Raw genomic sequence first — 23,595 nt, 5'->3', positions numbered from 1 at the left:
TGTCAACCAATCATTAGGGTGTTTTTGTTTGATCCATGCGAACGTTACCAAAGATTTAATCAGGAACCAAGGGGATATGTACAATTGAATGTAATATTTGAGGCTCTCTCTCACCAATTGATACTACAATATACACCGGGGGAGGACGGCTCATAATAATGGCTGGAATGGAGTATAATGGAGTGAATGTAATGGTATCAAACATGGTTTCATGTGTTTGATACCATTACATTCACTCCATTATACTCCATTCTAGCCATCATTATAAGCTGTCCTGCCCTCAGCAGTCTCCATTGATATACACACATATATTTTCAGTTTGTGATATGGGGGTTGGAGACTTGTTTATTTCGACATTATAAAGAATATTTTTTATAAACAATGGCAACACTGCCATGTTGCACTGAGCCTTGCTGTTGGAAAACCATCTCCCCGACTTCACACCTTGGATTTCGTCTACAGCCACGACTTCTCGGACTGCTTTCACCTTACTACTCCATCGAGAACGTTCTTTAAAGCGCGTGAACTCTATTGAGTTCTGCAGTGCAGTCATGTTTCCTACATGTTACCTAACACACGTCCTCTTCATGTAGAAGCAGCGCAATCCTGTTCGCGGTTCTATATTGTATCGTTTCTTATTTAATACATTATATTGCAACATTTGGTGTTTCAGTCGAATGGTGCGCTGTAATAAGGCCATAATGTTGCCAAACAGGTAAGATTTGTATTGCACCTGTCTACAAGAAAGTATGATAATACCGCTTTCTTATATTCGTAAATGTACGGTAGTCGGGTTAAAGGTTGATGCAAAATCGACACGCCCCCCTGCTCAGATGCCAAGCCTATTCTTCAATACAGGAAAAATACCGATACTTTGTATTTTTGCAAATGACATGAAAGCAACTTTTCACGATGCGTTGAGTATTTAAAGTTTGGTGTTACAGGTGCATAACTTTTTATTTTCGATAGTTTGTAAGCTACGCATAATGTTTCAACACAATTTTGTGTACAGTTTTCGCATCTTGCAGATTCAGGTTTTGTGGTTGTCTGCTTGGTCCTTATACTTTAGTGAGTGGCCGACAGACTGGACACGGTAGATCGAGTATTTAATAGCCTGGTTGGCCTTTTAAGCGACTGAATTCTGGACCTTATCCAGAATGAGTTATGATTTAAATATGGACACTCATGCGCTGCGCAATTTCAAGTGGGCGTTTGTTGACAGTGCGTGTTGGTGATGCGCGCATTGTGGACGCGAGGAGCCGTGGGATACAACTGAACAACTGAAAAAGATTCAAAATTAGGTCTGCCGAATTTAGTTGATAATGGACCGGATTTAAACTGGACCATTGGCTAGCTACATGGTTTCCAATTCTGCCAATTGCGTCAAGTGACAGCTCCACTTCTAAGAACTTCACCTTTGTAGTGACTATTATCACATTCCAAATGCATTGATCTTTAAGAACTGGATCCAGTTGTCCAATTTCAACCACACCATTCATCTGTCACAACGTGTCAACAATATTATGTTAGAAACTGAAATAGGCTGCTAAAATGTAACTATTTTTAGACAGCTGAAATATGTTGTTGATGGCTGGTGACATATTAAATTTTTTTTCAACAGGAGGTTCTCGGTAAAAGAAAATTCATATCATCATCCCCTGTACAGTAAAGGACGACCTATATAGGCAAAGTCAAAATGTCCCTCCAGACAAAACAAGTCAGAGTCCTGGTCCTCAACGATATGGAACAGCTGGGAAGGACACTCTTCCGCCTGGACCAAGGTACCTGGACATTATTTCCCTTTTTATGCATGACTTAGGCCACCATGGTATTGATTAATTGAGAATGAGAATAACGTTACAGTTAAGGTGGTATTTAAACATGAGACGTGTAGAAATATTTGCTAGTGTGCTGTTTCTATAGATAGCCCATGGGGAGTATGGTTGCAGGCAGACACAGGCATGTCCCTCCCTGTATTGTTGCATTGCAGTTTTTGAACATTTTGTTATTTTGTAGTAATTTTTTTGTTGTTCTTGTGAGGTGAGAGTGTTGCCTTGTTTTAGTTTAATATAGACCAAATTGTTGCATGAATTAAGACATCTGTTGTTCATCCAAGATTTCCAGTATACAAATGCATCAACGTTTTCTAGATAACACTGACGTTATACATAATCCGTAATAGCCTCATCCCAGTCATTATTCATTTTAATTCAGTGATATCTGGTAACATGATACTATTATAAGACAAAGCCAACATAGTTTTCGTCCTTAAGAAGAGATTCTGGTTTAGATGATTCAAATAATCTTGTTCATTGTCTAAATTATATTCATAAACCACAAGTACAGTTGCAGAGCAACAACAGGAAATAGTGGCAATCCAGTATCACTCCACTTCTCCAGTTGAGCAACTGCAGCGTTGCAGTCTCAACCATTCTTGATAAGGCAGCTGCTGCTGAGCTTATCAGCAGAATCTATTTTCAGAGATCAGACAACTCATTGTTATTCCTATATCTATCAATAACTTATAGTCTAGGGCAGGGATGGGCAACTTTAAAGGGGTGGGGGCCACAAAAAAATCTGAACTCATCGCCGAAGGGGGCCGCAGTGGCTCTCGGGTCTTCGTACCTACCCACATTCATACCCACACATGCAGTCAGAGCCGGCCCTAGCCTTTTGGGGGCCCTAAGTGAAGTATTTTGTTTGCCCCCCCCTCCCTTCTTGACAGTGGAGAAAAGAACTTGAAGTTTTAGAGTTGATTTCTGCAATTGTACATAGTTTGCCATGGGACAGAGAGATTTTGAAATGTTCTAACTAATTTAATGGAATTCTACTTGTTTTGCCATGGTGGCGGCGAGAAAAATGTGCCGCCCATGCCTGGTCTATGGCAACTAGACTCTATGGCAACTAGACTTTAAGGGGTGGTTTAGCAGATTAAGGGGTGGTTTACACAAATTAAGCCAAGTACTAGACTGAAAACCAAGCTCAATGTAGTTGAAGTTTATTTGTAGTCCGGGACTAGGCAAAATATGTGTCTGGGAAACTGGTCCCAAATTTGTTAGCTGGTTCATTAATAGCAATGTGCAAAATCTAATTTCTTGCATTTTTTGGAGAATGAGTAGCAAAGGTTGGTTGAAACGGATTGTAATCAGTTAGTGGTGCATTCAAAAGCATGGCGAAAGGGGGGACGTAACTTGATTCATGTGCCTTGCAGCATACAGTCATAGAAATGTATTGTATGCTCAGGCCTGTTTGTACTATATGTTTCTTCTAAGGCTTTGAGCTCCAGTTCCGTCTGGGCCCTACTCTCCAGGGAAAACATGTGCATGTGCACACTAACTACCCTGCTCCGGGCAAACACTTTGACCGTCACACCTTCCAGGCCCTGGCCTGGCACAACCCCATGGGAAGAGAGGACGACTCTGACAAGTTTTGCACCCTAGACCTACAGATCGCTGGATCATACCAATACTACTTTGGTCACGGGTGAGAGTTAAGCACTATTGTAATAGAGACCAGTATTCATATTGCATTTCTACATGAGCCACAACATCACTGAGCAACTATAGTTTCGTGTTGTATGTTCAAGTTGGACCATTGTCCAGATTGTCTTCATATAATCATTTATTGTCCTTATATAATGCTTGATATCACCACTATAAGTAAATATTCTACATGTTTTCACCCCCAGCCATGAGGAGAAGTCAGGCGGTGGCTACATAGTGGTGGACCCAGTGCTGCGAGCCGGGGCTGACAACCACCACGTCCATCTGGACTGTATCACCATCCAGACCTACCTGTCCAAATGCCTGGGACACCTGGATGACTGGCCAGCCAGACTGAGGGTGGCCAAGGAGTCTGGTGAGAGAGAAGGGTGACGTCTTTATGCCAGCCTGCTTTTACCTGTACTTCTCTTCCATCCTTGTCCTGGAGGGCTGTCTAGTCTGTGTAGGGCTTTAATTGTTCCAACCCAGGACTAGAGTACCTGATTCAACTAGTCATCAACTAAATTAGCTGTACAGTATTAGGTGTGTTATGCCTGCAGTTTTCCTGGATCAAGAGCAAAGAATTGTCTTGTAAGTCCGTCGTCTCACCAGGAAGTTTGAATCCCATTTAACAGGTTTGGCAGAATTAGTTTTAGGTCACCTACGGACACCAGTTCAGTTCATGGTTCCAAGTCAATGTTTACACTACATTTTCATCTTGTCATTTTGCAATATCCCAGGCTTGTCCTCACTTGACAATAGAAAGAGGGTTAGTTTAATCATTAACAAGCTGGTTCCAAAACACATACTGTATGTAGTAGTAATAACCGTACATGCATTAAAGTGAAATGGAAAGCATAGCTATCATGCCATGCGAGGAGGCCATTCCCTGAGTTTTTCGTATGAAACTTCATCAACTAAGTAAACTGAGAACATTTAGCTCCAATGCTTGGATATTAACAAATTCATTTTGTTTGTTTCACAGGCTACAACATGATCCACTTCACCCCACTCCAGACTCTAGGGATATCCAGGTCCTGCTACTCTCTAGCTGACCAACTAAGCCTGAACCCAGAGTTTTCACCACCGGGAAAGAACTACACCTGGACAGAAGTGGGAGAGTTGGTGCAGAAACTGAAGAAAGAGTGGAATATGATCTGTATCACTGACGTGGTCTACAATCACACAGGTGTGTAGGTGGGACGTGGGGTGAACGTGTGCCTATGCGAGTGCGTGTCTCCGTCTGTTTGGTTGAAGGGTCATTGCAACAGCTGCGTATTAGGTTAGAGATGTTGCTTCACAGTCCGTAACTGTGAGGCCATACCTAAAGAGCAGTTCCTCTCAAAGTCCTGAGAACAAGAACCAGCATTGTCAAAGATCCAGGCAGGTCTCACAATTCATAGGTTAACAGTCTAATATCATTAAATAACCTCTACATCTACAACATTTTTAAAGTCCCACTCTAGCCAATGTTTGCGTACTGCATGTCTCTTACTGAATGTAGACTAGGGAAAGGTCACTAGGAAAAGGCCACAGTCTCTAAAATAATGACACGTCATGGTCCTCGAGTCTAGAGCGAGCTTTAAAGATGAGTGGCGTGTTAAAAATACCCTCCCTAGATAATTCTGCACCACTTGGTCATGGCTGCTGGTGAACCCAGTCTCTGTGTGTGCAGCCCTGCAGCCAAGCTGTTGCATAACAGAATCTATGTGACTAGCATGCTAAGCTAAAAGAGAGAATGCTTTCGCTGACTCAAGCTCCTATTGATTAGATGTGTTTTGAATGGAACCTGCGTCAAAGTGGCTCCTTGCCATTGGTTCAGCGGTGGTTTCTTTTGTCTTCAGTGTTTGAGTGTGGTGTTTGCATGGAGGTAGTTGAGTTGTTTTTCTATTGTCTACTAGTTTCTATTCAGGGCAGTTGTATCCTTTATGGTTTGCAAGTGTCTGTAATAAGGTTCAGTGTACTGTAGGTAGCCTGCTTCAGAAACCCAGGTAAGGCTTGGAGAGGATGAGGTCTTGAGAGCAGCACTCTATGGCCAAGACCCAGTATTGTGAAAGGTCAGATGGTCAGAGAAACCTTATCTCCATGGCAGCTTAAAGGCCATGTGCTGATTGATGTCAAGAAACCTGCTGAACTCTGATCTGTGGTCAGTGTATTATCTGAGGAATAACCTAGATCAAAAGTGAAAATTTTCAGTGTTTACATAAAAACGACATATTTTTCATGCAAAAAAAAGTCTCTAGGGTTTACTCGAGTGCCGAGATACTACCGCTGCCATTTTGGTCATGTGCCCAACGATTATCCTACCACTGATAGAAGGTTAGTTCTCAGGGAGTGTCTGCATAGAATCAATGAACCTTCATTCCCCTCTGTAATATTCCTTGACAAAGGCCTCAATGTCCTCCATAACTGAGGATTTCAGTGTGGTACCTGTTGCTTTGTGTGCTTTCCCTGCCTGTGCAGCCGCCAACAGCCCGTGGATCAAGGAGCATCCTGAGTGTGGTTACAACCTGGTCAACTCCCCCCACCTGAGGTCAGCCTGGGTCCTGGACCGGGCCATATGGCACATGACCTGCAACATGGCTGACGCTAAGTACGCTGCTATGGGCCTCCCCGCCCAGGTCCAAAACGAGGGGCACCTCAATGTGAGTGTCTGAGGTTTACTTTCTCAGCTAGGATTGTGAAATTCCAACCTTCCCAAAATTCCCATGTTTAAAAAAAATAATAAATCCCGGTTGGAGGATTCTTGGAATCTGGAGGGAATAAGCGGGAGGGAATCCTCAAACCGGGAACTTAAAGGCACAGTGCAGTCAAACATTTGATATTTCTGTGTTTTATATATATTTCCACACTGAGGTTGGAATAAAATAGTGAAAAGATGATAATCCCCTTTTAGTGTAAGAGCTGTTTGAAGAGACTGTGTAAGAGCTGTTTGAAGAGACTGCCTGGAATTTCAGCCTGTTTTGGTGAGATGGAGTTTTGGCCTGCCTGGTGATATCACCATGGAGTAAATTTGTCAATAGACCAATAAGAAAGAGTTACAAATCTCTCTACCAATAGCATATAGTTTTCCCCTCTCCACTCAGAACACTCCCAGACAGTCCTAGCAAAATTCTTTCTTGAGAAATTGCTATTTTCTAACAAACAAGCTATGTATTTTTTTAACCATTTTAATGAAAACAACCACAGTAAGGTGCCTAATTGTTATCCAGAAATGATTTGATATTGTGATAAAAATGGCTGCATTGGACCTTTAAGGAAAGCTTACTTAATTTTTGTACCCTGGCAAAAGCACTATAATGGTGGTCTAGAGTTTTTCCTGGTCATGTCAGATGTGGTCAGGAAAAACTCCAGGGCCTTATACATAACACCTCGTTCAGTTTGTCTTAATGAAAATGTGAGCTCCTTTTGTGAAGACCTAAACCTTTATTTTTTTTCATTTTTACCTCTCTAAGGCGATCCGCAGTGTTTTGTGGGAGCAGGTGTTCCCCAAGGTCAAGCTGTGGGAATTCTTCCAGGTCAAAATCGAGAGCACTGTGGAGGAGTTCAGGACCCTGCTCACAGAAGGTGGGAGCATTCAACTGAGCACTGTACAGCACTGTCTTTATCTTTCTGTTCATGACATCTGCTGTGTCATTATAATAAATGGTGTGTATTCACAAGGAAGCAAGCAGGCCAAAACGTGGAGAGACCAACCGACTTACATGAACTTGTCCAATGACAAACTCTCGTTTTCATTGCAGAATGTTTAATACGGTTTGCTATGGTGTGCACTAATGAATACACCTTTGATTTATAAACACCTTATGTCAGACTGTTGTTCAAAAGAGTAACCATCTCCTCTCCTTATGATCTCCACCTGTCCAAACAGTGACCCTGTATGGATTCGCATGAGAAGTAGAGCCAAGTCACAGTCAAGCAGGCACCTACCTCCACCTCAGTTTGTCCATGTCTGATGTGAAACAAATGACTCCATAAAAAAGAAACATCATATAAATGAGGAGAAATTGCAAAAGTGTTGTTGATTTATCATTATCCAATGTTCCTTTTTTGATAGCTATAATTTCTCAGTCAGAGAAATTGTGATTTGGTATTGAGGATATGCTTGAATGTGTTGGTATTGATGAAGTCATTTATATATTGTGGTATTATGTGATTGGACTCAGGAGCGAAACCAAACCAGAAGAAGACTGAGGGTAAACAGGGACTTAAGATCATCCAGGACCCCAAGTTCAGACGGTTCGGAAATAAAGTGGACATGGACTCTGCTCTGGAGACCTTTGTGCCTCACAGGTTTGTGTGTGTGTGTGTGTGATGAAACGATAATCATGACTTAACATCAGTTCATTGAGTAGATTCTCTTGAATGAATCGATCCCCAAATCTAAAGCCAAGTCTCATCCTGCACATTGTTGATTCTTTGTCCCTGTCCAGCCGCAGTCCTCAAGCCATTCTGGAGGCCTGTAACTGGCTGTGGGGGAGATTGGAGGAGATCAATAAAGAGCAGTACCAGCAGATGTTACAACACCAGGAGCAGGTAGGGCACACTCCCAGCAGTAGCTCTGGTATGTGCCATACCCAGAAACACGTAATGTAGTCCGTCCATTTTACAATTCTTTGTTCTGCTTATTTTTTCCAAACAGGCTGCTAACTGCATCGTGGGAAATGTAGTTTATGAGCGCCTGGCTGACCACGGGCCCAAGCTGGGCCCCGTCACCAGGAAAGACCCTATTGTTACCAGGTATGCTGTGTGTGCTGACTGTATGTAGATTTTAAAAGGCTTGATTAATTATTTTACTTCACTCACATTAATATAAAAACAGATTTAGAAACAAGGTCTACAGTATTAGGACTGTAATGTTAAAGAAGGAGATTAACTTTATTTCCTGGCATTGAAAAAATGGGGAGTTCCATCTGTGACATCAGCGACTATATCATGCTAAGCTTATTTACACAGGAGTGCCGTCCTTAGAGCCGAAGCAGTCATGCACATCTAAATTCAATTTGGGTCATTTGTTTACACATCTCATTCTGGATCCAAATAAATAAATGCGTTTGTATGTTGACAGATACTTCACCTTCCCATTCGAGGAGAAAAGCCTGGAGGAAGACCTGCTAATGATGGACCAGCCAGACAAGGCCCGTCACTTCCTGGCTCACAACGGCTGGGTGATGGGAGATGACCCTCTTAGGAACTTTGCTGAGCCAGGTCCATACTTTTTCTTTTACATTCATTCATTCCTGCCCATTTTGCCGGCTGGCACTTAGGCAGCAACAAAATAATCTTCACTTCTGATGATCTTCGGCTGTTTCCCCACTGTTCCCCAGCTCTGGGGATGTTGGAGCTCAGTCAATTGTTTTCAATTATAATAATTCAAACGTGGGCTTTTATCTAGAACAACTTGCAATAAGTGCATTCAGCTAAGGAAGATAACTTTATGCTCACTTTTTTCTTCAGGGCAAAGACCAGTGTCTCTCCATGGGTCAATCACACGCAAACAGTGTAGAGATGCGTGATCAAGTCACTCTGATTTAAGAACAACTCCTATGTTACCAAACATATTTAGCCTAAGTGATAGGGATGAATATAAAGATACATTTTTAGTTCAGACTTTAGACACAAAAAGCTGGAAATGGTGATGCTGGTTCTGTGGTAACCTGATCATTCCACAAGGGGGAGCCAGTGTGATGTAAATATAATTCCTAGTGTTACTAAAGGCCAAGTCTGAGATTTTAAAGAAAACAAATGCCTTTCCATCTTTCAGGCTCCAACGTGTACATTAGGAGAGAGTTGATCTGCTGGGGCGACAGTGTCAAACTTCGCTACGGCAACAAGCCCGAGGACTGTCCCTACCTGTGGGCCCACATGCAGAAGTACACAGAGATCACGGCCAAGCACTTCGCTGGGGTCCGCCTGGACAACTGTCACTCCACCCCTCTGCATGTCGCTGAGGTACTGTACACAATTCCATTCAGTCTGAGCCATTGAGTTTGTTAATACAGTCCACGTAGGCCATGCTATCTATGAAACCCATAACGTTACTGAATGGCCAATTAATACGATTCAGGTATCTTCCAAGATAATTGATACAGTTGATGTATGAGTAAAGTTAGTGATAATTCGCTGTAAAGTGACAACAATGTCATTACTGAAACCACTCTCCTTCCGTAGCACATGCTGTCTGCAGCCAGGGCGATCAGGCCCAACCTGTATGTAATCGCTGAGCTCTTTACGGGCAGCGAGCTGATTGACAATGTGTTTGTTAACCGCCTGGGGATAACCAGTCTTGTCAGAGGTACTGGACGTTGACATGTAGTAGATACAGCACTGGAGTGGTGGGGGTTAAATCCCAGGTTACACTTTATTTGACGTATCTGGTGTTTACTAGACATTCAATTGAAAATGTTTATTTAAATGTCATAATAATTGCATTTTGGTGTCGTTGAGATTAATTGAAAAACAGATATATTTGTAACATCTGGTACCAGTTTCTTCAAAGCAATAACCAGAAAGTATCGTTGGTTACAAAATCATTTTTGAGTAAACACCAAATACCATCTTAGGACTGTAAAATAAAGTGTTACCTAAAACGTTTTGTTTTGGCATGACACTAAATCTAGTCTCTGTTTTTGTCTCTTTCTGTGTGTCTCTTTTGTCTCTAATATCTCCCATTTACAATCCTCATTTCATCATTCCTATACCTCACTTTACATACTATCTCGCTCTCTGCTAAACATTTTTGCTTTAAACATATCACCTTTCGTTTACTTCCTGGTCGAAACACCTCATTGACCTTTTGACCTTTATCATTGGCGTCCTCCTCACCCCTTTATCGGTTCCCTTCCCATATTTCTGTCTCTTTGTTTGGTTTGGTGTTTGGCATGTTTTCTTTTGAACCTTGAACCCCCTCTTCCATACTAACCTGCTTTCCTGCTGAGCTTTGCCGTACCTCCCTACATTTCGACTTCTTCTCCCTCTCCTTCCTCTACCCTCTACCCCCACCCTCTCTGTGCTTTAACCCACCGTTGACTGACCTGTGGATGTGAACATGTAGTACATGTTGGACGTGGCTCGTGTGTTGAGGCCCAGTCTGTACGTGGTGGCTGAGCTGTTCACGGGCAGCGAGGACCTGGACAATGTCTTTGTGACTAAGCTAGGCATTACCTCGCTCGTCAGAGGTAGGATTGCACACCACTAGCTTGGTCCCAGAATGGTTTGTGCCGTCTTGCCAACTCCTTTGGTTATTGTCATTAATAACCATAGGAGTTGGTAATACACCACAAACAGATCTGAGACCAGGTTAACGCATCACTGCATCTGTGAATGAAACATTGTACCAACGGGCGTTCTCAATTCCTGTATGTTGACACCATTGTGCATGTTGACACCATTGCATGTGATTGAAAAGACTACAAACTAACACAGTGGTGTAACTGTGAACCCCTCCCTCCCTTCCTGGCCCCTCCAGAGGCAATGAGTGCAGGGGACAGTCACGAGGAGGGCAGGCTTGTGTACCGGTACGGAGGGGAGCCCGTCGGGGCCTTCGTCCAGCCCAGCCTCCGCCCCCAGGTACTTTATTCTTGGCCTATCCTTGAGTTCTGCTATTCAGGTACTTTATTCTTGGTGCCCAGCATCGCCCACGCCATGTTCCTGGACGTCACCCACGACAACGAGTGCCCCATCCAGGTACTTTATTCTTGGCCTATCCTTGAGTTCTGCTATTCAGGTACTTTATTCTTGGCCTATCCTTGAGTTCCGCTATCCAGGTACTTTATTCTTAGCCTATCCTTGAGTTCCGCTATTCAGGTACTTTATTCTTAGCCTATCCTTGAGTTCCGCTATTCAGGTACTTTATTCTTGGCCTATCCTTGAGTTCCGCTATTCAGGTACTTTATTCTTAGCCTATCCTTGAGTTCTGCTATTCAGGTACTTTATTCTTAGCCTATCCTTGAGTTCCGCTATTCAGGTACTTTATTCTTAGCCTATCCTTGAGTTCCGCTATTCAGGTACTTTATTCTTAGCCTATCCTTGAGTTCCGCTATCCAGGTACTTTATTCTTAGCCTATCCTTGAGTTCCGCTATTCAGGTACTTTATTCTTGGCCTATCCTTGAGTTCCGCTATCCAGGTACTTTATTCTTGGCCTATCCTTGAGTTCTGCTATCCAGGTACTTTATTCTTAGCCTATCCTTGAGTTCTGCTATTCAGGTACTTTATTCTTAGCCTATCCTTGAGTTCTGCTATTCAGGTACTTTATTCTTAGCCTATCCTTGAGTTCTGCTATTCAGGTACTTTATTCTTAGCCTATCCTTGAGTTCTGCTATTCAGGTACATCACAGTGTTATAGTGGCCATTGCTATTTCATTGCTGTAAATAAAATATCTAGGCACTATTTCAATATGCACAATAGCTGGCATACTGCTGCGTAGAATGAAGCAATTATATTGGCCATGCATTCTAAGTGGTATGCTATTGTGTGCATTGCAGGAAAATTATCCTGCAACAAGGTGATCTGTTGAGAGCCTGGTTGATTTCAGTATGAACTTTTGGTTTAATTCCAGCACAATATGAAACTCCAGTGAGGTGTGTGTGCTGTTTCCATGTTTACTCTCTGGGAACATTTCCCCTAGTGGCAAAAAAGAGACAACCACAAACCTTGGTGTGTGTCAATTCCTTTGTTGTTGTCTATGTTCCAGCTCCGCTCTGCGTACGACTCGCTCCCCAGTTCTGCCATCGTCTCAATGGCCTGCTGTTGCTCTGGCAGCACCAGGGGATATGATGAGATGGTGCCTCACCAGGTAACTCTCACACCTTTTCTTGGTCATAACAGTATAATGACTTTTAGACAGATATTTGTATATCTTAAATGCATATACACCACTATAGCGTCACAATATCTTGAATCACTAAGTATAAAACCAAGGAGTTTAGAATGATGGTAGCTAGTTACCCCTGGTATCATATGTAGAATTTCAGGAAAGGAGATTTATAACTGCAACATTTCTCTCCGGCCCATAGGAACATTTGTAGAATTGCATGAAATTATGTTTAAAACTGCAAAATGTTCTCTACTCCAATAAGAGGGGTGTGAATATTTTTTTTTTTAATTTACATTTTTTAATCTTTATTTAACTAGGCAAGTCAGTTAAGAACAAATTCTTATTTACAATGACGGCCTCGGAACAGTGGATTAACTGCCTTGTTCAGGGGCAGAACAACATTTTTTTACCTTGTCAGCTCGGGATTCGATCTTACAACCTTTCGGTTAAGAGTCAAACGCTCTAACCACTAGGCTACCTGCCGTGGGGGTTTGTTACTATGCTGATTAAATGACAATATCCATCTGGACCTTTGCCATCTAGGAAATTTGTGTGACTGGACCTTCTCAAATCGTACTTGAGCACCGCTGCCTGGACTAGACTCTTTAGTGACCACCTCTCCTTCCTGGACCAGACTCTTTAGTGACCATCTCTCCTGCCTGGACTAGACTCTTTAGTGACCATCTCTCCTGCCTGGACTAGTAGTACTTGAGTAGTACTTGAGCACCGCTGCCTGGACTAGACTCTTTAGTGACCATCTCTCCTTCCTGGACCAGACTCTTTAGTGACCATCTCTCCTTCCTGGACCAGACTCTTTAGTGACCATCTCTCCTGCCTGGACCAGACTCTTTAGTGACCATCTCTCCTGCCTGGACCAGACTCTTTAGTGACCATCTCTCCTGCCTGGACCAGACTCTTTAGTGACCATCTCTCCTGCCTGGACTAGACTCTTTAGTGACCATCTCTCCTGCCTGGACTAGACTCTTTAGTGACCATCTCTCCTGCCTGGACTAGACTCTTTAGTGCCCATCTCTCCTGCCTGGACCAGACTCTTTAGTGACCATCTCTCCTGCCTGTCTGCCTGTAGATCTCAGTGGTCAAGGAGGAGCGTTTCTACCCCAAGTGGAACCCTGAAGCCAAGGCCTCGACACCCGGGGAGGTCAACTTGAAGACGGGTATCATCGCTGGCAAGCTGGCCCTCAACAAAATGCACCAGGAACTGGCTTCCAAAGGCTTCAACCAGGTGGGTGTGTGGGGGAATGGGTGTTCGTCTGACTCAATCTCAAACCAATTTCTTGCCCATATCCATATGCCTTTGAATGGGTATTGGCAACATGGTGAATGGTAATTGTAGACTGGATTAAATAGATATGACATAGGAGTTACTCCTATTTAGTCCTTTGAGATGTGAAGAGGAGTCGATAATAGCCAAAGGATCATTTTGACATTGGTCCTACAGTATTCAGGTCAGTATGTGTGTATGAATGTGGAAATGTATTTGCCTGATAAAAGTTGTTTGTAACACTGCTTGTCCCCTGGCCCTCTCCTAGGTGTACGTTGACCAGGTGGACGAGGACATTGTAGCGGTGACACGTCACTGTCCCAGCACCCACCAGTCTGTGGTGGCCGTGTGTCGCACTGCCTTCCATAACCCCAAACACCACCAGTACAGGAAGGAGGTTCCACCCATGTTTATCCCTGGTGTGATGCTTCACTGTTACCATGAACAAGACACTGTCCTCAGAATGGGCTATCTATAAAAATACAATTATACTTGAGTGGCCTATGTCATTAATCTTCAGAACTCTAGAATGTGCTGATAATGGCAGCCATCTTAGTCAGGGATAATTTAAAACCAGTATAATTAGAGAGAAAAACATGTCAAGAGAGGCACAGGAGAACACTACTGACCTGTATGCACCTACTATTTTAACACAATCCCCTTCATCTCTCTCCATCTCCAGGTAAAATTGAGGAGGTCATTCTGGAGGCGCGTATCATTGACCGGCAAGCCGGGACCTACAAGAAGTGCGAGAAGTACATCAACGGCATGCCGGAGTACACCGTGGAGATTAAGGAGCACATCCAGGTGACGTGACGCTGGGAATGTGGGTAATAATTAGTTGTTTAGGCCTCCTGTCACAATGGGCTTGAGCAGTAAAGATCGCCTTGTGAAAAATATTTCCTCAAACCAAACAAATCCATTTTCAGACTGGGTCTTGAAAAGCAAGAAGCTTCAGTGGCATCTGGTTACATTTCACAAGCTGGTATTGTGTCTGTATTCTGTCTGGAATGTTTGTCAGTTTCTGTTGAATGCCATTTAGTTTACAGTGCATTTGGAAAATATTCAGACCCCTTGACTTTTTCCACATTTTGTTACGTTACAGCCTTATTCTAAAATGTATGAAAAATAAAATCCTCCTCAATCTACACACAATATTTGGTTATATAGACCAGCAAAAGCCATTTCATAATTGTCCTCAACTCTCCTCTCAATCGCCCATTGTGCACCTTCATACTGTTTGATGTGGTAGTGAAACATTATTCACCCCTGGTCTTCTGTGTCCCCTGTCACCCAGCTGAAAGACAGTGGCGTTGTAAAACACGCAGGCGTGACTTCTAAGGGCAGCAGTGAGTTTGTCCAGGAGATCATCTTCGAGCGCCTCACCCCTGGCAGCGTCATCGCTTTCAGGTCAGAGGTCATGATGAGCAGACCAATATATACACACATTAAATAGAATTTCAAAGCATAGTCTACTGTAGCACACACCAATGAGGGATATTCTCTGGCCAGTTTGGCTCCTTATTGTACACTGTTGTTTAGCCCCTATTGTCCACTCACAACTCACAGATAATACTGTTGAGTCTGCACCCCTTCGATAGCTCAGTTGGTAGAGCGGAGGACTGTAGGTAAAATAGCAGTGGTCCTTAGGTCGCGGGTTCAAATTTGGCTCGAAGGAAGAAACCTTTCCCTCTAGCTTTTGGCTGACCTTTCATGGCATAAATCCAGGAATCTCTCCAGCCTTGAAGAGCCTGTACAGTATGTCTCCTAGCCTGACCCCAAATCGGTTAGGTCGGGGGATTGTGGACGCCAGGTCATCTGATGCAGCACTCATCACTCTCCTTCTTGGTAAAATAGCCATTACATATCCTGGAGGTGTGTTGGATCATTGTCCTGTAGAAAAACAAATGATAGTCCCACTAAGCCCAAACCAGATGGGATGGCGTATCACTGCAGAATGCTGTGGTAGCCATGCTGGTTAAGTGTGCCTTGAATTCTAAATAAATCACAGACAGTGTCACCAGCAAAGCACCCCCACACCATAACACATCGTCCTGCATGCTTTTTGGAAGCAAACCACTCGATTTCGTCTCTGCGTTATATTGGCATCGAACATGTCACCCTCCCTAGGAGAGGGGGTGACCTTGATAATTTATTGTTAAAATGAGAGGCTGCTTGGATCTTTAATTGAAAGACCCTCGCTCCCTTTGGTCTCAAAAACGTAGACTTTGATCTGAAGCCATTCTTGTGATTATTGTGAGTTTTGCCATTGTAATTGTTTGTAAGCTTGTGTAGTCTAAAATTAATCTATGATCGTATGCTATCCACTTGTTTTTTGTATGCTGTTCTTTGTATGCCATTTTAATATTTGAGAATTAACCAATGATATTAGGCCATACTTGGCCATGATGACGACACCTGTGTGTCTTTTGACACTATATAAATGAGTCACCCTGCAGTGTTTGTGATTACCCTGATGAAGACAGCTTGCCTGTCGAAACGTTAAGTGTGAAATACACATGCAGAGATCATCCGCTCACCCACAGCATCTCACAAAGACATTGCAGTTGGAACCAAAAATCTCCAATTTGGATTCCAGACCAAAGGACAAATTTCCACAGGTCTAATGTCCATTTCTGTGTTTGTAGGCCCAAGAAATTATCTTCTTATTATTGGTGTCCTTTAGTAGTGGTTTCAATGCATCAATTCAACCATGAAGGCCTGATCACTGCAGTTTCCTCTGAACAGTTGATGTTGAGATGTGTCTGTTACTTGAACTCTGTGAAGCATTTATTTGGGCTGCAATTTCTGAGGCTGGTAACTCTAATGAACTTATCCTCTGCAGCAGAGGTAACTCTGGGTCTTCCATTCCTGTGACGGTCCTCATCAGAGCCAGTTTCATCATAGCGCTTGATGGTTTTTGCGACTGTACCTGAAGAAACTTTCAAGTTCTTTATGTTCCATATTGACTGGCCTTCATGTCTTAAAGTAATGATGGACTGTCGTTTCTCTTTGCTTATTTGAGCAGTTCTTGCCATAATATGAACTTTGTCTTTTACCAAATAGGGCTACTTTCTGTAACTACCCTGACCTTGTCACAACACAACTGATTGGCTTGAAAACATTAAGAAGGAAAGAAATTCCATAAATTCACTTTTAAGAAGGCACACCTGTTAATTGAAATGCATTCCAGGTGATTACCTCATGAAGCTTGGTTGAGAGAATGCCAAGAGTGTGCAAAGCTGTCATCAAGGCAAAAGGGTGGCTATTTGAAGAATCTCAAATATAAAATATTTTTGATTGGTGTAACACTTTTTTTGGTTACTACATGATTCCATATGTGTTATTTCATAGTTTTGATGTCGTCACTATCAAAGAAAAACCCTTGAATGAGTAGGTGTTTTAAAACTTTTGACTGGAAGTGTATATGTGTTTCCCTCACCAGGGTGAGTCTGGACCCTAAGGCTCAGGGGCTGGTGGGAGTCATCAGACATCACCTGATCCAATTCAGCCCCAAGTACAAGCCTGGCAGTCTGCCTGACCAGCACACACCACCCATACTGGAGACACCACTGGCACAGTGAGTATACATCACACAAAAACACGCAAATGTACCTTTACACACACACACACGCACTGCATTGCAAACATATACACTGCATTGCAAACATATACACTGCATTGCAAACATATACACTGCATTGCAGACATATACACTGCATTGCAGACATATACACTGCATTGCAGACATATACACTGCATTGCAGACATATACACTGCATTGCAGACATATACACTGCATTGCAGACATATACACTGCATTCGGGAAAGTTATCAGGCTCCTTAACTTTTTCCACATTTTGTTACATTACAGCCTTATTCTAAAATGGATTAAACAAAAACATTTCTGAGTCAATCTACACATAATAATGACAGCGAGAACAGGTTTTTAGACATTTTTGCAAATGTACTAAAAAGAAAATATGTAAATATCCCATTTACATAAGTATTCAGACCCTTTACTATGAGACTCGAAATTGAGCTCAGGTACATCGTGTGTCCGGTGATCATCCTTGAGATGTTTCTACAACTTGATTGGAGTCCACCTGTGGTACATTCAATTGATTGGACATGATTTGGAAAGGCACACACCTGTCTATGTAAGGTTCCACAGTTGACAGTGCATGTCAGAGCAAAAACCAAGCCATGTCGTCGAAGTGGATTTGTCCGTGGAGATCCAAGACGGGATTGTGTTGAGGCACAGATCTGGGGACGGGTACCAAAAAAGTTCTGCAGCATTGAAGGTCCGCAAGAACACCGTGGCCTCCATCGTTCTTAAATGGAAGAAGTTTGGAGACTCTTCCTAGAGCTGGCTGCCTGACCAAACTGAGCAATCAGGGGGAGAATGGCCTTGGTCAGGGAGGTGACCAAGAGCCTGATGGTCACTCTGATAGATTTCCTCTATGGAGATGGTTGCCTTCTGGAAGTTTCTTCCATCTCTGCAGCACTCCACCTATCAGGCCTTTATGGTAGAGTGGCCAGACAGAAGCCACTCCTCAGTAAAAGTCACATGACATCCCGCTTGGAGTTTGCCAAACGGAACCTAAATGACTCTCAGACCATCAGAAACAAGATTCTCTGGTTTGATGGAACCAAGATTGAAACCTTTGGCCTGAATGCCAAGCATCCTGTCTGGAGGAAACCTGGGACCTTCCCTACGGTGAAGCATGGTGGTGGCAGCATCATGCTGTGGGGATGTTTTTCAGTGGCAGGGACGAGGGAAAGATGATGAGGGGAGTAAAGTACAGAGAGATGAAAACCTGCTCCAGAGCACGAAGGTTCACCTTCCAATAGGACAACAAAATGGTTGTGCAGCGACGCTCCCCATCCAACCTTACAGAGCTTGAGAGGATCTGCAGAGAAGAATGAGAGAAACTCCCCAAATACAGATGTGCCAATCTTGTAGTGTCATACCCAAGAACACTGGAGGCTGTAATTTCTGCTTAAACAAAGCATTTTTTATTTCACCTTTATTTCACCTTTATTTAACCAGGTAGGCCAGTTGAGAACAAGTTCTCATTTACAACTGCAACCTGTCATGGGTATAGGGTACTGAGTATAGGGTCTGAATACTTATGTAAATGTGATATTTCAGTTATTCCAAATCTGGTTTTGCTGTGCCATTTATGGGGTATTGTGTGTAGATCGATGAGGGGGTAAAAAAAAAATTTAATCAATTTCAGAATAAGGCTTTAACGTAAAAAAATGTGGAAAAACTGAAGGTCTGAATGCTTTCCAAATTCACTCACCAAGTGTATTGGAAAAGCGTTATGCTTACAATGGCTTGGGAGGTATAGTATGTTTGGGTTTTCCTGGTGGCTTTGTATAGTGATGCATTTTGTCCATACAGTACGTGTTGAAATACTGATCAGCAGGGCTCTGTCGTCTCCAGTTGTGCTCTCAGGTGGGTGTGTTCTAATGTTATGTGACTCCATTTTCTGTCCCCATTCAGGATCATGTCTAAGCTGACTCTGGGTGACATGAACATGCTGCTGTTCCGCTGTGACTCTGAGGAACAGGAGGACGGAGGAGGCTGCTACAACATCCCTTCCTGGACCAGCTTCAAGTACGGTGGCCTGCAAGGTACAGTAAAATAAAATGTATTTAACCTTTATTTAACTAGGCAAGTCAGTTAAGAACAAATTCTTATTTACAATGATATCCCACTGTACCCCAGCCAAACCCTGGATGCTGGGCCAAATGTGCCCCGCCCTATGGGACTCACAATCACGGCTGGTTGTGATACAGCCTGGATTCGAACCAGGATGAGATGCAGTGCCTTAGACCGCTGCGCCACTCGGGATGCCCAATTTTGCCCCAGTGCACAGTGAGGTGGTCCAGTCATCACCAGGATTGGGGTCAATTCCATTTCAATTCGGTCAATTCAGAGTAAATTGGAATTTTACAGTTTACTTCCTGAATTGACTGATTTAATCCTAACCCTGGTCAGCACACATTGTGGAAGTTGCCCCAACCACTGATACAGGGTCAGATATTTTTCCATCCCCCACAATGGTTAAGGTTAGGATTTGAGGTGGTTAGCTCATCATAGAGCTGTGTCTACAAGCAGCTGTACACATATTGTTGAATGAAACTGGACTTAGACATTGAAAACGGGATTCATTGTGTTCATACAGGTCTTCTGTCAGTGATGGCGGACATTCGTCCCAAGAACGACCTGGGCCACCCGGTGTGTGACAATCTGAGACAGGGGGACTGGATGATCGACTACGTCAGTAACAGGCTGGTGTGCCACAGTGGCGCTCTAGGAGAGGTGAGAGGTTTGAGTGACAGTAATTTAAACCGAATTAATGAATCCCCTTTTGATTTTTTTATAGGCCTTATGATGGTAAGAAGTAGACAAACGAGATGGTCTGAACTTGACAATGATTATTGTAAATATAAATTAATCCTACAACTCAGCCCAGGTAAGGTCAAAGACCTGAGTTTTAAATCAACCACTGTGGTAGCAGTATGATAATAGGAAGATGATTATCATCATTGTCACCATTTTTCGTTGTCATAATCTTTGAGATTGGTGCTATCCAGATAACATGTGTTGTTTCTAGGTGGGGAAGTGGCTCAAGGCGATGTTCCATTATCTGAAGCACATCCCTCGCTATCTCATCCCCTGCTACTTTGATGCCATTTTAGTGGGAGTCTACACCACGGCTCTTGACACCACCTTCAACAAGATGTCCAGGTACAAATTTAGGATCTTAATTTGATCACCATGTTGCAGGAAATGTCCTGCACAGTAGAAAATGCAAACTTCTAGTGTATTCAAGGTTTTAAAAAGATTCTAAAGTTTGTAATTTACACTTACACATTTCAGTCTTGAATTGTTCTAATAATGTAACAACCCCTACAAAAATCTCCATTAATTATAAGCCACACAATAATTTAGATTTCCTGAAGCTGCGAGAAACTGGTCAAATTAAAATCTAGCACCTGGATGTCTCAAACAAACAACCCTATAACATTTATCTCATACCCAACATTCATTGAGGAAATGATGCAATAGAAGAATGGAATATTCTTAAATGATTAGATTTAGTGAGAATATTTGTATTAAAAAAGGCCCTGCACCTTTAAGGGTATTTATGCCGAAACCCAGAACCATACCATTAAATGTTTTTGACAATAACTTTTAACCTCTATCCTTTTTTACAACATATGTATTTTCTCGTGGCGTCTTCAGTTTTGTCCAGTAATGGTGCACAATATTTTTTTATGTAAAACCATGTTTTTTTTCTGGTTTCTGTCTCTTTCAGTTTCGTCCAGAACGGCTCGACCTTTGTCAAACTGCTAGCTCTGGGCTCGGTCCAGATGGGTGGTGTGGGAAGTTTCCCGGCTCTGCCTCCCTTGTCCCTGGAACTACCCGACGTCCCCTACCGCCTCAACAAGGACACCGGCAAGAAGGAGCAGTGCTGCATCTCCCTGGCCGCAGGTCTGCCTAGCAACAACCAATTTCTATTATATATTCTATTCTACTTCTGTAAACAGTAGTCGGATGCCAACCTAATAACCATAATTCTTCTCTGTTGATATTCACGAAACCAATAAGTGGTGTCTATTGTTGGTCAGCAAAATGCTCTATTATAGTCAGTCGCTGTGTATTTTTAAGCTGACACAATTCTACAAGCTTCAGTCCAATCCAGTAGCTGTCAGCTGACAAAGTCCTATTTGTGTCTCGGTACCGTTTTGAGAATTGGTGTTCGAATTTCAGCTGCATTCGAACGTCTTCTTCCTTTATTCATCTCTGCCTTCCTGTTTCACAGGTCTGCCTCACTTCTCCTCTGGGATCTTCCGATGCTGGGGCCGAGACACCTTCATTGCTCTGCGTGGACTCATGCTGGTCACTGGTCGTCACCTGGAGGCTAGGTGTGTATTCTGTCTGTACTGTAGTAGTATCCTAATTGAACTTCTTAGCTATTAGAAAATATATAACCAGTGGTGTAAAGTATTTAAGTGAAAATACTTTGGAGTCCTACTGAAGTAGTTTTTTGAGGGTATCTGTACTTTACTATCGATGTTTTTGACAACTTTTACTTCACTATATTCTTCAAGAAATAAAGTTATTTTTCCTGCATATATTTTCCCTGACACCCAAAAGTACTCGTTCCATTTTGAATGTTTAGAAGGACAGGAAAATTGTGAAATTCATGCACTTATCAAGAGAATATCCCTTGTCATCCCTACTGCATCTGATCTGACGGACTCACTAAACACACATGATTGTTTGTAAATTCTGTCTGTGCCCGTGGCTAGCCGTAAATAAAAAAAACAAGAAAGAAAATGATGGCGTTAATATAAGGAATTTAAAATGATTTATACTTTTAATTTTAATACTTAAGTATCTTTTAGCAATTACATTTACTTTTGATACTTAAGTATATTTAAAACCAAATACTTTTAGACTTTTACTAAAGTAGTATTTTACTGGGTGATTTTCACTTGAGTCATTTTCTATTAAGGTGTCTTTCCTTTTTTTATGACAATTGGGTTTCCACCTCTGGATATTACACTGGAGTACAGTTGATTCATTGAATGTCTCTTTTTCCTACAGAAACATCATCCTGGCATTTGCAGGCACCCTGAGACACGGTCTTATCCCCAACCTGTTGGGCGAGGGCATCTGCGCCCGCTTCAACTGCCGTGATGCCGTGTGGTGGTGGCTGCAGTGCATCCAGGACTACTGTACCTTGGTGCCCGAGGGCATTGCCATCCTCCGCTGCCCTGTGGTCAGGATGTACCCCCATGACGACTCTGAGCCCCAGGTCTCTGGCACTCCGGTAGGTCATATCTATACATACACATTATGCATACACACACACACATCCCTCTCTCTCTCACACACACACCCACGTGTACACATCAGACACACACACACGCACACACACACACACACACACACTCCATCTCTCCCTCTTTCCCACCCACACACTCTCACATGCACAAATATAGACACACATATCCATAAACACATACAGGTCCACACCAACATACAGTGCCTTCAGAAAGTATTCATACCCCTAGACTTATTCCACATTTTGTTGTTACTGCCGGAATTCAAAATTGATTGAAAAAATGTTTTTCTCTCAGCCATCTGCACATAATACCCCATAATGACAAAGTGAAAACATGTTTTAGAAATTGTAGCTAATTTATTGAAAGTGAAATATAGAAATATCTCATTTACATAAGTATTCACACCCCTGAGTCAATAGATTTTTGGGGGGTAGACGAGCATTAGTATTGCAAATAGATTGTAACTTCTATCAATGTAATTATCTGCATCATGTTCAATCCCCCATATATTTTTTTGTTAAATATTCTATTTGCTATATACAGTATTTTTCAATTGTGCTATGATGTTTCATGAAGTTTCTGAACCTTTCTATTCTCAAAGATTCTACAGATTGTAAATTAAAGATCAAATGTTTTGCTAAGAGTACTATTATATTATTGATCAATTGTCTAGGAGTTTTCATATCACACAGCAGTGCTATTTGCAAAATTGCCTCAAGATACCTGTGACTGAAAACAAGCTACATATGGGCCAAAACAAGTGATCTAATGATTCTGTCTCTTTGCACCAAAATCTAATGAAAAAACTCAACATTTTTTGTGTATCAGTTCATTAACCATGTGCCATGGAATCGGTACATCGAAAATCTCTTTCCAACTGTTTTGCAATCTGTATGGCACAGCTGTCATTGTTTGGGTCCTTAAATTAAACTTGTATACTTCTTTATTTATCACAATTTTCTTTAACCAGTTTTGTTTTTTAATCTCGGGCCGACAGACAAGTTCCTTACCTCCTCCCCTTTCCACTTGCCTCTTCCATTTTTGCGGAAATGCTGCAATTATATACTGAACAAAAATATAAACGCAACATGGTCCGATGTTTCAGGAGCTGAAATAAAATATCCCTGAAATGTTCAATATGCA

General features: G+C 42.4%; 1 protein-coding gene across 3 annotated transcripts in view; it reads left to right on the top strand.

Moving 5' to 3' along the window:
• Positions 1-812: 812 nt before the first annotated feature.
• LOC135558571 (glycogen debranching enzyme-like) overlaps positions 813-23,595 on the top strand; it is a 30,381-nt gene continuing 7,598 nt past the window's right edge. Inside the window, exons 1-27 of one of the 3 annotated variants that reach the window (XM_064992470.1) lie at positions 813-944; positions 1,622-1,781; positions 3,273-3,483; positions 3,689-3,858; positions 4,468-4,671; positions 5,946-6,127; positions 6,938-7,049; positions 7,649-7,775; positions 7,916-8,018; positions 8,125-8,222; positions 8,551-8,690; positions 9,247-9,434; positions 10,537-10,660; positions 10,951-11,049; positions 11,104-11,168; positions 12,177-12,278; positions 13,387-13,542; positions 13,850-14,000; positions 14,264-14,388; positions 14,879-14,991; positions 17,027-17,161; positions 19,094-19,224; positions 19,779-19,915; positions 20,211-20,344; positions 20,916-21,091; positions 21,423-21,525; positions 22,211-22,436. In XM_064992470.1, coding sequence (XP_064848542.1) covers positions 1,697-1,781; positions 3,273-3,483; positions 3,689-3,858; positions 4,468-4,671; positions 5,946-6,127; positions 6,938-7,049; positions 7,649-7,775; positions 7,916-8,018; positions 8,125-8,222; positions 8,551-8,690; positions 9,247-9,434; positions 10,537-10,660; positions 10,951-11,049; positions 11,104-11,168; positions 12,177-12,278; positions 13,387-13,542; positions 13,850-14,000; positions 14,264-14,388; positions 14,879-14,991; positions 17,027-17,161; positions 19,094-19,224; positions 19,779-19,915; positions 20,211-20,344; positions 20,916-21,091; positions 21,423-21,525; positions 22,211-22,436 — 3,597 coding nt within the window. In that variant the 5' untranslated portion in view covers positions 813-944; positions 1,622-1,696. Of the gene's footprint in view, positions 945-1,160; positions 1,302-1,621; positions 1,782-3,272; positions 3,484-3,688; positions 3,859-4,467; positions 4,672-5,945; positions 6,128-6,937; positions 7,050-7,648; positions 7,776-7,915; positions 8,019-8,124; positions 8,223-8,550; positions 8,691-9,246; positions 9,435-10,536; positions 10,661-10,950; positions 11,169-12,176; positions 12,279-13,386; positions 13,543-13,849; positions 14,001-14,263; positions 14,389-14,878; positions 14,992-17,026; positions 17,162-19,093; positions 19,225-19,778; positions 19,916-20,210; positions 20,345-20,915; positions 21,092-21,422; positions 21,526-22,210; positions 22,437-23,595 lie in introns of those variants that run through there. The other 2 variants (XM_064992468.1, XM_064992469.1) reach the window with 2 other exon arrangements.

The sequence above is a fragment of the Oncorhynchus masou genome, chromosome 17 (genome assembly GCF_036934945.1).
Source record: "Oncorhynchus masou masou isolate Uvic2021 chromosome 17, UVic_Omas_1.1, whole genome shotgun sequence".
Taxonomy (NCBI): Eukaryota; Metazoa; Chordata; class Actinopteri; order Salmoniformes; family Salmonidae; genus Oncorhynchus; species Oncorhynchus masou.
Note: the sequence above shows the minus strand (reverse complement) of the source record. Positions and strands in the feature narration are given on the sequence as shown.